This window comes from Ailuropoda melanoleuca, chromosome 5 (assembly GCF_002007445.2).
Source record: "Ailuropoda melanoleuca isolate Jingjing chromosome 5, ASM200744v2, whole genome shotgun sequence".
NCBI classification, from domain to species: Eukaryota; Metazoa; Chordata; class Mammalia; order Carnivora; family Ursidae; genus Ailuropoda; species Ailuropoda melanoleuca.
In genome coordinates, this window is record NC_048222.1 from 13416815 (window position 1) to 13429116 (window position 12302).

The following is a 12302-nucleotide window of genomic DNA, read 5'->3' on the forward strand; positions in this document are numbered from 1 at the left end:
GGAGGACAGGCTGGAAAGCGTGTAAAGATCACGTCCCGATGGACCCATTATTTTACCTTCTAGCTATCATTGTCGTTTCCCTATGGCTCCTATGCAGGGCTGTTTTCTTCTCCAGGGTTTTCACCACCGTCTGGAGCTCAGTCTCGGGGGACTTACTGCTGCAGGCCTTGTCAGGACACTGGCCTTCGGCCTGGAATAGGAAGGATGTGCGAGCAGCACGAGATACAGATAGGGAGAGAGTTGAAAATGCATTCAATTGTTGATGCCAAAATTGAGGGATGTGTGGAGATTATAATTTTCCAGTTTTCTTATCCTTATGCAACTTACAAAGCAGTATTTCTGGGTGTATCTTTGAAGACATGGTATACACAGACACACTTGTCTCATAACTTGAGTCAGGAAAACTACAGGATTAGCTAACGATGGCATATTGTAAGTGTAACTCGCTGTGGAAATACAAACAGGCCAAGGATGCACTGTGTTCGTGTCCTTTCATGTGTTTAAAAGAGAGTACAATTTTAAATACAAATGCTTACTATAAATGAATACATGCACTTAGTATTTGTATTTAAAACTGTGGACATTACTTTACATACAAAAGGGCATTACATACACACACATACAAGACAAATTATACGCAAACCAGCTAAAATTGGCCAACCATTAACAACCCCCAAATCAATCGATCCTCCTGTATATGTAATATTTAATTCTTGTCAATGCATAGGAAAGTTTGTGCTTCCAAGTTTTACTTGCATATATATACAATTTTTTTTTTTAAGATTTTATTTTATTTATTCGACAGAGATAGAGACAGCCAGCGAGAGAGGGAACACAAGCAGGGGGAGTGGGAGAGGAAGAAGCAGGCTCCCAGCGGAGGAGCCCGATGTGGGGCTCGATCCCACAACGCCGGGATCACGCCCTGAGCCGAAAGCAGACGCCCAACCGCTGTGCCACCCAGGCGCCCGCATATATATACAATTTATCATGTTAAACATACTTACGTTGTCCATTTTTTTCTCTTTTGGGCTAAGAACTGGCACCATAAGTGTCTCCAAAAATAAGGAATATTTCTGAATCCAGAGAAATACAAAGGTACTCTAGTGTAAACCACTGACTTTTTTAAAAACTAGAATAGCTTCGCTCTGTTCCTGTACCCCTCCATCTATCTGGATATAAAGATATTCCATAGTATATCCTCAACATTTTCTACTTCAGGAGCTGAATGTCTCTTTAAAAATAATAAAAAAAAACCCTACATACAAATATCACATTCAACTGCCAAATTAATCAGTTTGGCCAGAGAGATCACAAGAACTTGCTAAGAATAGTTAATGATAAGAATGATTCAAACGGCAACTTTGCCCGTCACGTTTTAATTTTTTCTCCCCAAAGAGTTTTCAAGAAAAACAACGATCAAACTTCTAATGATCCACAAGTAATCTGCTGTCCTTGTATCTGCATCTGTCAAAGGACCCGTTTCCCAACATCTTGAAGTAGTCAGCATACTTATCTTTGCAGGCAAGAAGCATCCGAGCTTTACCTTAAGGTCTTGCCAAAGGGACACAACAAAGCTCTTGATTTGCTGGGAGGAAAGGCATCTGTTGCACCCTCATTCAGGGATTCACGCTGATGAATGGCCATTAGCTAAGTGTTTGTGTTATTATAAACCATTTTCCACAGCAGAGTGAGGAAGACCATTGTAAGGGATCTTGTGGAAACTGTTATTTTTTAAAAAGATTTATTTATGGGGAGGAGGGGGGGGAGAGGGAGAGAGAGGGAGAGGGAGAGAGAGAGAGAGAGAGAGAGAGAGAGAGAGAGTGTGTGTGTGTGTGTGTGTGTGTGTGTGTGTGTGTGTGTGTAGGGTGAGGGCAGAGGGAGAGAATCTCAAGCTGACTCTCTGCTGAACAGGGAGCCCAATGCGGGCTCAATCCTACCACCCTGAGATCATGACCTGAGACGAAACAAAGACTCAGCCGACTGAGTCACGCAGGCACCCTGAAACTTTGTTATTTTTTCCAGTGTTTACAGAACACTCCCTTTTTCATTCTAGTGTCTTACACCTCACTTTGTCTAAAGGATACACGTAAGATTTCCCGGGAGGCAATGATGGGGGCGTACAGAGGAGTCATCCATTCAGTGTTTAGCCTGCATGTCAATCTCTCAGCAACATTTAGAAATGCACGAGAGGCCTACAGGTTTTATTACACCTGTATAATGACCACAGGAGTGCAGAAGGCAGTCAGGGTGAAGGGATTCAGTCCCCGGGATGACAGTGTTGAGATTGTTCTGGAATTCAGAGGTTTGTTCTCATCTCAAGAATTAACACATCATAGCAACAGGACATCGGGGCTTCCATCAAAGGAAGAGTCAGAAAACATGAACTGGAGATATCCATGAGAACTGCTGAAGGTTTCAAGGCTTTTTGCAACTTTCCTATGTTTGCTATTCTCTTTCACTCCCCAAGGAAATTAGCATTAAAATTCCCAGATCTCGGGGCACCTGGGTGGCTCAGTCGGTTAAGCGTCTGCGCTCTGCTCAGGTCATGATCCCGGGGTCCTGGGATCGAGCTCCACATGGGGCTCAGTGCTCACTGGGGAGCCTGTGTCTCCCTCTCCCTCTGCCCCTCCGCCTACTGGTGCTAGCTAGCGTGCTCTCTCTCTCTCAAATAAAATCTTTAAAAAAGTAATAAAATAAAATAAGATAAAATTCCCAGATCTGCAGACTCAAGTTCAGGTACAACAAGCAGCCCCATCTCCTATTTCATGGTCAGGTGTTGGGGGCGGGGGCGGTTAGGAAGAGGGGGAGGGGACCAAGAAACAGAAGAGGTGATGATTCTCAGGAGGAGAGAGGGCAGGTTGAGTTTTTGAGCATGAAGAGGAAGGAGGACATGAAAGCCCTGGAGCGTAGGCCTGGAATGACCTGGGCATTTAACGAGCAACACCAGAACAAAACAAAGAGCGTCTGCACAGCTATTCCGTCATCTTCTCTCAAACCCCCAGGGGGAAATCAGACCTCTTTCCTTACACACTTCCCTCTGCACATGCCTACTTATATAATAGATCCACATAGCATGCCACATAAACTCATGATTTTAAGTCATATCAAGTACTGTTCTTAGCCCTATTTTACAGACGAGAAAACTGAGGTACGGACTTAAATAAACTGAGCAAGGTCATATAACTACCAAGGATCAGAACTGGGGCTTGAACCCACGAAGTCTGACTGCACAATCTACACTCTTCAGCCCTCAGCTAGGCTGACTTTCCTCCAATGCCTTTGCTGTCCACGAAGCCATGGACTGTAGCGTTGTCCCTGCCATAGCAGTGATGCTGCATTTTCATTCTCCTGGGTCTTCCTGCCATGTCCAACAATCGTTCATTCAAAATTTTTCCTCCATGGAAAAACCTATTCTCATCTGCCAAAGACCATATATGACTTATTCTCTGCTGTGTGTTGATTTTTACCAGAGCAGTGAAAACAAGGCTGAATAAGAACTGGGTTGTCAGTAGTGGAATAAAAGCATTCAATTACAGAAAAGGTGGAATTCTAAGCTTACATATTTCTAGACTGAACACAAGTGGCGGATCAAAACACAACAACAAAAAACCTGAAACACGAGAAAACACGCAGGATCTGAAAGCCATTTTCAATGGCACCAAAGATTTATTCAACACAAGAGTGAGACTCAGGCTTGATTTTCCCCCCGCCTTTGGTTCAGATGGTCCACAATAACTAAATTCTAATTAGCATACAGAGTTGAAGTCAACCAACTCTCCAGGAGAAATGAGGGAAACAATCATCTTACCTGCAGATGTGTGTTTGAACTTCTCGCTTTTCTTCTTTCTCCACTTCCAAGGCTTGAAAATCCTTCCCAGGTTGGCAAACTTACTTCTCCTCCGGATGGGAGGGGTGTGGGTACCTGGGACAAGGGAGTCAGAGCGCATGGCCGCCAGCCTCTCCACTTCCTCAGCTTGTTTCCCCCCGAGAAAGAGATGGAAAGAGAGAGAGAGAGAAAAGTGTTAAAATGGGATCCTCACAGATGGCCAACGTTTTCCATGGTTACAGATAACAGAAACCACATGACCAAAGTTCCATTTCTCCTTTTTGCCTTTTGGAGTGGAAGGCATACCAACGTGTTCTAAAGTCTGGAGACAGTCAGCCAAACTCTAGGGATCCGGAGCACCCCAAATGTCCCCAACACCTCGACTTAGACCTAAGAAGGAGGACAACGAGGTGGAGGAGGGACAGAACCCCCTTGACACGTCAAGATTCCCCCAATGAGGCAGGAAGAGGGCATCAGAGGAGTCAGGTGACAGTCTGTAACTACTGGTCCAGCAACAGCTCAGATAAGACTTGGCAGATACAATCACTATCGCACCGTCTGCCAAGGAAAGAGGAGGGAGAAAACATTTATCAACTGTCTGTTCCAATGCCAATGCCTCCACCACCCACGACTCTCCTTCCTGCTTTGCCCAGAACCAAAGCAGCACCCGAATCTGTTCGGTGAGTGTCTCCACCCGAGACTGATTTTAGAATCACTCACCCTCCATTAGACTTTACAACCGCCTTCGTTCCTCTAGGTTTTCTTGTTCCTGGTATTGTGCTTTCATAATGATAATATTCTTAGAAGTTGGGAGCTGAAAGTGACTTGAGGGAACATATGGACTAATCCCAATAACTTCACGTGTGAGGACACGAAGACCTTCAAACTCGTCATGCCTAGTGGACCCTTCCTTGGAGGTCACGATCGCCCTGACCTCTTTTATCCCTTGTAAAGAAACAAAACCTTTTCCAACTTTCATGAGAATTTACATATCCCAGTGAGGGAAATATACACAGATTTGAATTTTTAAAATAGAAATAAGTAGAAAAATTAACCCCCATGGCAAAATCAGGAGGGTAAGGGAGATTCACTATTCTAGAAATCAGGTTACACCAAGAGCCATGGTGCCCATCCAAAACCACTCTTAACACCATCTTCAGAGAAATCACACAGACTTTTGCAACACAGGCTTCCTCAGACGCTCGATCTCACAGCCTGATCGTCTGCCTGTTATCACCTGAAACGGTTTTAACTCAGAGACTCATGGACTTCAGAAATATATATATATGGTCCCTCCACCACGTGCCAGGTGGTGTGCTTGGTGACAGAGATGACAGATTGGCAAAGGCTCCCAGCAGCAAGACTGAAGAGAAGTCGATGGATTTGGGAGGAGATGTCTGGGAGCAAAGTCAACAGGGTCTAGTTGGGTGACCTGAGGGAGAGGAGGGAGATCATTCCTGATGCCCAGATTCAAGTCCGTGGAGTGCCACCCCGCACTGATGGAAACAGGGAACACAGGGCAGGCAAAGGTTTGGGGGTGAGGATGGCAACAATGTGGACACGTTGCGTGGTGACGGCCCTCAAACCTTTGACTATGTGTTTCAACACAAGCTCTTCTTTTCAACATTAAACGATACCGTAATACTCTAACAGACACTGGGATCGTTCTGGGGCAGACACACAGAAGACCTGGACGTCACTGAGCATAGAGTCTAGGGGACGAGACCACAGGGGTCTCCACTGCACAGAGGAGAAACCACACAGAATTGAAAGGAAGCAAACAGGAGAGAAAGACTAATTCTCCTTCACGGCACTGGAGATGACCCACAGGGGATGGAACTTTCGGCCAGATTTTGAAAGAGGAGGAACTGTTCTCTCCACATGGGGAAGACAGAGAAGTAGATCTCTGGAAAGAGAACGGACCCAAAAGAAACAGAGAAGGCTGAAAGCACGTGGAACGTCCTGAGACCCATTAGATCTTGAGTACCACTTAAGCTCCATGAGCTGGAGAGCCAGCGGTGAGGGACGGGGGCTGGAGGAGTCTGGAGCCCCATCAGGCAAGCTTTGGAAAGTTTCTATCAGGCGTTTGGGTTTTATTCTATAAGCAGAGGGGAAAGGACGAGAATGTGAACATAGGCATTGAGAATATGACATGCAACAAATATGTACTGAGTGCTTACTATGTACCAGATGCTTAAATTATGTCAGTGAACAAAACAGGAAAGAACACCAACTCACAGAGCCGCAGCTGGGAGGGCAAGGGCAGAGCAGATAATACACATGACAACCGAAGTCAACTGTCCACTATATTAGAAGATCTGTGTTTTGGGGGAAAATTAAAGAAAAAGTAGAACACCGTGAAGGAGATCAAGAGTGTCTGGGTGGGGGACGGGCTTCATGTTAGTGTGATCGAGAAAGCACAATTAGATATATTTCTAGGACTAGCACTGGAACAGCAATGGGAGAGCAACTGGAAGATACAGGTGGCAGAGAGTAATGAGGAGGCCACTGCAATCCTCTTCAGGGGAAGTGACTGGAACACAGGTAGGGTGTGCTAGAAGGGACCTGAGAAACGACAAGATCCAGACAGGTGGCAGAATCACAGGCTCTTGGCCACTTTCCACATCAACACGAGGGAGGACAGGGAAGTGGGGATGGCTGAAGTTTTTGTGTTTCGGGACTGGGTAGACAGTGAAGGCTTTTTTTTTTTTTTTAAGTAGGCTCCATGCCTTGGGTGGAGCCCAACGCAGGGCTTGAACTCACAACCCAGAGATCAAGATCTGAGCTGATATCAAGAGTCGGATGCTTAACCCACTGAGCCACCCAGATGCCCCACGACTTTACATTTAAAAAAAAAAGACTTTGATTAGAAAAGGAAGCAGCAGAGGAGGACAGGAGGGAGCTTCCTGACAAGGGCTCTGGAGCCAAATAAGGCAGTTTTTCTGCAAAGCATCTTTGGAAATTTGGATTTCAGGTCCTAGGGGAAAGTACAGAACAAGTGAAGGGAAATCTGCCGGGATGCAGGAGGAGAGACTGGATGCAGAGGGCGGGCTGAATTGCCAGCGGAGGGGAAGGGAGGCGGAGAAATTTACCAAGTAAAGTAAATTTCAGGGAGGAGAGAAGGGGGCGGGATCAAAGGTACAATATGCGGGCCTTCATTCTGAACTATGGTTAGTCACCAGAAGACTTCACTCCCAAAGTCTGGACGGAGGTCTCTGATCACAAGTGTCACACATCAGATGGGAGCCTCAGGGAGATTAATGCAGCAGCAGTGGGTGACCGGGGGCTGAGAGGGGGAAGGTACACACTGAGGAGGCTTCGAGCAAGTTTGGGCTGCAGAAGGGCTGAGGAGAGAAGGAAAGAAAACCAGCTACAGTGAGAAAGAAGAAGAAGCCGAATGGAACAAGCAAACACCATTTGGAACCACGCTGGATCTGGAAATTATTCTCTTTAAATGGTATCTGTGGGACGCCTGAGTGGCTCAGTCGGTTAAGTGTCTGTCTTTGGCTCAGGTCATGATCCCAGGGTCCTGGAATCGAGCCCACAGTGGGCTCCCTGCTCGGCCGGGAGCCTGCTTCTCCCTCTCCCCCAGCTTGCGCTCTCTCTCACTCTCTTTCTCTCAAATAAAATCTTAAAATGATAAATAAATAAATGGTATCCGTTGCTTTGAGTGGGTGCTTCTTCAGGGACGCTCACTAGCTGAGTCGTACTGGGGGGAGAGACAGATGTGAAAACTGTTTGGAGTCCTGGGGGTTTGAGTCCAGGAAGGAAATCAAGACTGTCTAGTGATCTGATTTTCACAAGGTCGCTTTTGCTTTCACACTCACCACCTTGTTCCTGTTTCTCACCTTCATTTATAACCTGAGTATTGCTTGTCCAGACTTTGCAAGTCCCCAAGCCTCCATTCCAAACCCCAGTCTCTGGCCTTCAATCCTGTATTTTACACTATTGCGAGATGACGCTTCCAGAAGCCTGCTTTTCCCAGCAGCTTTCAAAAGTGGCTTCCCACAACTTACAGTAGAAAGTTTTGATTTCCTGCCTTGGCCTCAGGAACCCCCATCTGAGCAGCCAGCCCAGAATTATCTGCCAGCATCTCTCTAAACACACACTCAGCCAAAATGGAAGACTCACTCAGCAACAGTCCCATCCTGGGATCTACGATCCCAACAGGCTTGGGCGGGGGCGGGGGGGGGGCATCACACCACTGAAAACACATGCACAAGTTCATGTATCTCTGGGTATCTGCAAGTGGTTGGGAGAGTTTCCATCTTTCTTTTGAGTCTCTAGTCTAAGACATAAAAGATAAAATTTTTAAAGTATCCAGTCTGAGACGTCTCTAAGTTTAGCCAACCTGAAACACCTGCTGTTAAAGGTTTGATAAAGGAAGAGATTATACGCTGCATCCCTCAAAAAAAAAAAAAAAAAAAAAGTCAAGATAAGTTCTTCAGGATTGGTCCTGAGGTTTGCTCTCACAGTTGGCATCCAATAATAACTTGTTTAAAAAGTGAATGAAGGAGGATACCTACTTCAATTCATTCGTACACCTCTCGAGAAGTATAAAATCAGTATCACTAGTTGCCTTAGGAAAAATACACCACCAGGCCCAAAAAGCTGTTTCATGATCACATCTTTAAAAAAATGAAGAAAAATTATTCCAAAATTACCACATTAAAATAATTATAAGAAATTAGGAGTGCCTTAGAGAAACCTAGGTTGGCAAGACGCTGAGAGAGCATTATGAAGGCAGAATTATAACTCCATAGTTAAATGGATCTTTAATAAGTACATTATTAAATTCAAGATGTTTAGCTCTTAAGTACAGATTACTGAGCAGACTGGATTACTCTAATTGATTTATATTTTAATCACCCACATTACGTGTTTCCCCAATTCATCTGACAATAGGGGCTGACTCCCAACCTGGATGCTTTGCCACAAGATAATGAAATTGGAGGGTTTATGAGTGAGGGATTGGCAACCCTAGAGTAAGGATGGGAAGAAAAGCAACAGAAAGTACAACCAGGCTCAGCATAAAGTGGTCTCCAGCCTTGCAGGAGCATGGGGGAGAACGGGATGAAGACAAGGGGACAGGAAGGGCATACAGGCCAGGTACATTTATAAGAACAGCCTTCTTTTGAAGCAGACGATGAAAAGGCTGCTGTGGCCAAGCCCACTGCTCTCAAAGGTGGCTTCCTCGTGCTGCAGAGAGAGGAGACAGCTGTGTGGAGAAATGGCTCACTTAGACATGAATCAGCTCCAATGTCAACTGCCAAAACAGAATGCCGAACCAAAAGGTAGGAGGCCGGGCAGCCGAGCTGCTTCAGAGACCTGCAGGAGAAAGGGGGGGAGGCTGGCCAGACTCTGGGGGGTCTTCCTAGCACCTCCGTCCAGGTAAATGCTCTTCAAGCCACTAGGCTATCTGGGACTCCTTTCATGACATGTCCAGGGTTCACTTTACTCAGAGGGAGAGAAATGGTTGGGACTTGATTTTTCTGTCCCTTGAGAAAAGCAAGACAGAAGACTTCATTGAGGCAGGATCCAAGCACCTGTGTCTGCGTGGGCTCTGAAGCCCACCCCTTCTGGCAGCCCGGGGCTGCTTCCGGTGGGCTCTTAGAGCAGGCCATGGGAGTACGGCCCCCAGGAGGCAGTTCAGTTGGCACCCTTACCATTATATTTCTCATGCTGGCCTGGCCTTCAAGGCTTACCCAAAGGAAGAACCAACTTTGGTGTTCTAGGAAGTATCAGCCATGCAGCGTTCCCCTGAGAATTTTAGAAGGGAGGAAGCCACAGCGCCTCTCCTGAGGCCCAGTCCTCAACAGAGGCAGAGAGGCTAAGGCATCTGTCCCCCACGCCATACCTCTCTCCAGGTACCAAGTGCTCCTTAGATTTTTGGAGGACCTAAGATTTTCACAAATCGGATACTTGCCTCTCAACCCAAAGTGAACTCAGGAAATAGAAAGCTTATGTAGCAGGACCTGATAACATTCACTTCTCCACACAGCACACAGGTGCCCAGCCACACCGGAAATTCTCCACGACTGTGGTTTCCCTGCTTTTACACAACGCTTTGAGGTTTACAGAGTAACTCATGGCCAGTAAATGAGGGATTAGTAGGAGTCATCAGGAGTAAGAGGGCAGTATTCTCCCCTTTTCACTCCCTAAGTTACACCACACTGTCTTAGAGAGGCCAGAACTCTTTGGAGCGCTTCTGTCCAACCTAGGACTGACCTGTATTAACTATGAAGTATGTTTAAGAAAAAAAAAAAGGATGGACATATTTTTATTCNTATTTTTATTCTAAAAATCAGAAGCTCCTGCCCTGTGTATGAGTTGAGGAGTGGGAAGAAGATGGGGAGAAGGGGGTAGAGGGGACAAGGGGTGAGCATTAGCAGAGGTGGCCATGGGGGCACGTGGAGGCTCTTTTGCCCAGAGAAGGTTACCTGGTTTGGAGAACACATACCAGCCCATAAGGAGGTGGGAGATAAGACAACACCCCCCATTGACCGTGGGGCCACTAAAGAGTTCAATGCAAACACGGACATGAAGCCCGAAAACACACTGGTGTTAGTATCACCAAGTACGAGGATCTCTGGTATTTTCACCATCTTCTCACTCTGCCCTCTCCCTGACCTTCACTGCTTTTACCCCATCTTCCAACCTTTGATCACCACTTTCTTCCCCATCCCTTACCATTGATCAAAGATGGATCCCATCTGCCCATTAGAACAGACGGGTATGAACACGGATACTGGCCTAGGCCAGTGTTACAGGGAGTACAGCTGCTTTTAACAAAGGGTTCATCCGTCTTCATCTAAAGTCTGCTTGAGTGTTGCAGGCCCCAACAAGGAGGGGGAAGGAGCTCTGTATCCCTCAGTTTTCTGGACACCCAGGTGGCTGCCTCTACCTGGGAACCACCAATTACACTCCATACGAAACCACACTCACCCTCCGGACACCAGCGTCAGACACCATCATGACATTCAGGTCTTGCCCACTGTGCCTCTGCACGGACATGCAGATGTTTATACTGAGAGAGCCGCTTCTCAATCTTGTTGCTACAGGATTCTTCACGAGGGAAGAACCAATAAAGGGTGTGCCGGTACATTGCACTCCTATGGGTCGGGACATGGTGGGAGAAGAGAGGGAGGCTACATGTACCTGGGCCCATACTTCTCAGCATATTTGCTCAGGCACTTGGCCACCTTTCTCCTTTTGTTCTGGCTCTAGAGATTTCTGCCTGGTAGGAGGCAGTTCCACCCACTGCTAGGAGCGGGTCCCTAAAGGTATGCTCACAGGCTCACCGCTGCCTTGAACGCTGTGAACAGACTGAGACCATCCTTTACAGGCACCTTGGCAGAAGGACACAAGGACACTAGGCCAGTATGGGGAGGGAGAGAGGGAATGCACGGGAGAGAGGGAATGCACCAAGGAGGGCCCAGAGTCTTTCTGTTCATTTTCTCTCAAAGCAGTAACTGAAATCCTAGAGGAATACAAGCAGGCCCTTAAGTCTAGGGTCCTCAGAGGCACTGACTCTTAAAGAGAGCAAAGGGAGTAGCTGAACTGGCTGAGGAACTGCAGGCCATCATATCAGAAAGTCGCTCAGTGACTAACGTGGTCTACGGAGCTCTGCCTACTGCTAAGAGGGCGTCTGCTTTCCCAACATCAGGAAAGGAGATTCTAAACAGGATGGTGCTTCCTGAGTCATTGATAAGGATGACCAGGACAGCAACGACACACCTACCCCTTCTAGTCATGGAGTCTGCCGGGCACTGACCAAGGCACTTAACGTAGTACCTTCTGGAATCCTACATTCATCTCACGAGGCAGTGCTATTACCATCCCCATCTTACACTTGGGGAAATGGAGGAGGAACTAAGGAACAGAAAGACAGGACGCTTTGAAGAAACACCTGCTATTAACTAAGCCTGCCCACTCTAGGAATACCTGCCCACTCTAGGAATACCTGCCCACTCTAGGAAAACGGCTTTTCAAACTTCCGAATGACTGACTGAAGTTACAGAACAGCCACTGGGAGGAGCATGGAAATGAGGGTCTTTTTGAAAAGGCTACATACAAACAGATGCCGATAGAAACGGACCCTACTCCAGCAAGAGAGAACACCAGTTATCTGCCTCAGCCTGAGAGGTCATAAAATATAAGCACACCCCACCCTAGGTCACCAGGACTGGTGGAACCATGAGGACCTTGTCTGCTCTGCACCCACGCCACAGGCTGCCATTAGGAACTCAGCACGGACCAGAGTCTGGCCCGGGACAGGGTCAGGTCCGCTTTGCTTAACAAACGCTATACATTGTACACAGCGGAAAGAATGTTAGTTTTAAAGCCAGGACGATGTGGATTCAGATCCAGAACCTACCACTTAACGGCTATTGGTGGGTAGGAGTTCTTTTTCGGCCTCCCAGCAGGTAGCAAGAGGGTCCTGATTCTTCTCCGGGGACTTCTTTCTCTACTTCCC

At 46.9% G+C, this 12302-nt stretch overlaps 1 protein-coding gene across 6 annotated transcripts in view; it reads right to left on the reverse strand.

Moving 5' to 3' along the window:
* The window catches only part of PHACTR1 (phosphatase and actin regulator 1), a 571024-nt gene that overhangs the window by 213459 nt on the left and 345263 nt on the right, over positions 1-12302 (reverse strand). For all 6 annotated transcript variants that reach the window (XM_019796061.2, XM_019796064.2, XM_011220616.3 and 3 more), the window contains one exon: positions 3809-3973. In XM_019796061.2, the coding sequence (XP_019651620.1) occupies positions 3809-3973 (165 nt within the window). The remainder of the gene's footprint in view (positions 1-3808; positions 3974-12302) is intronic.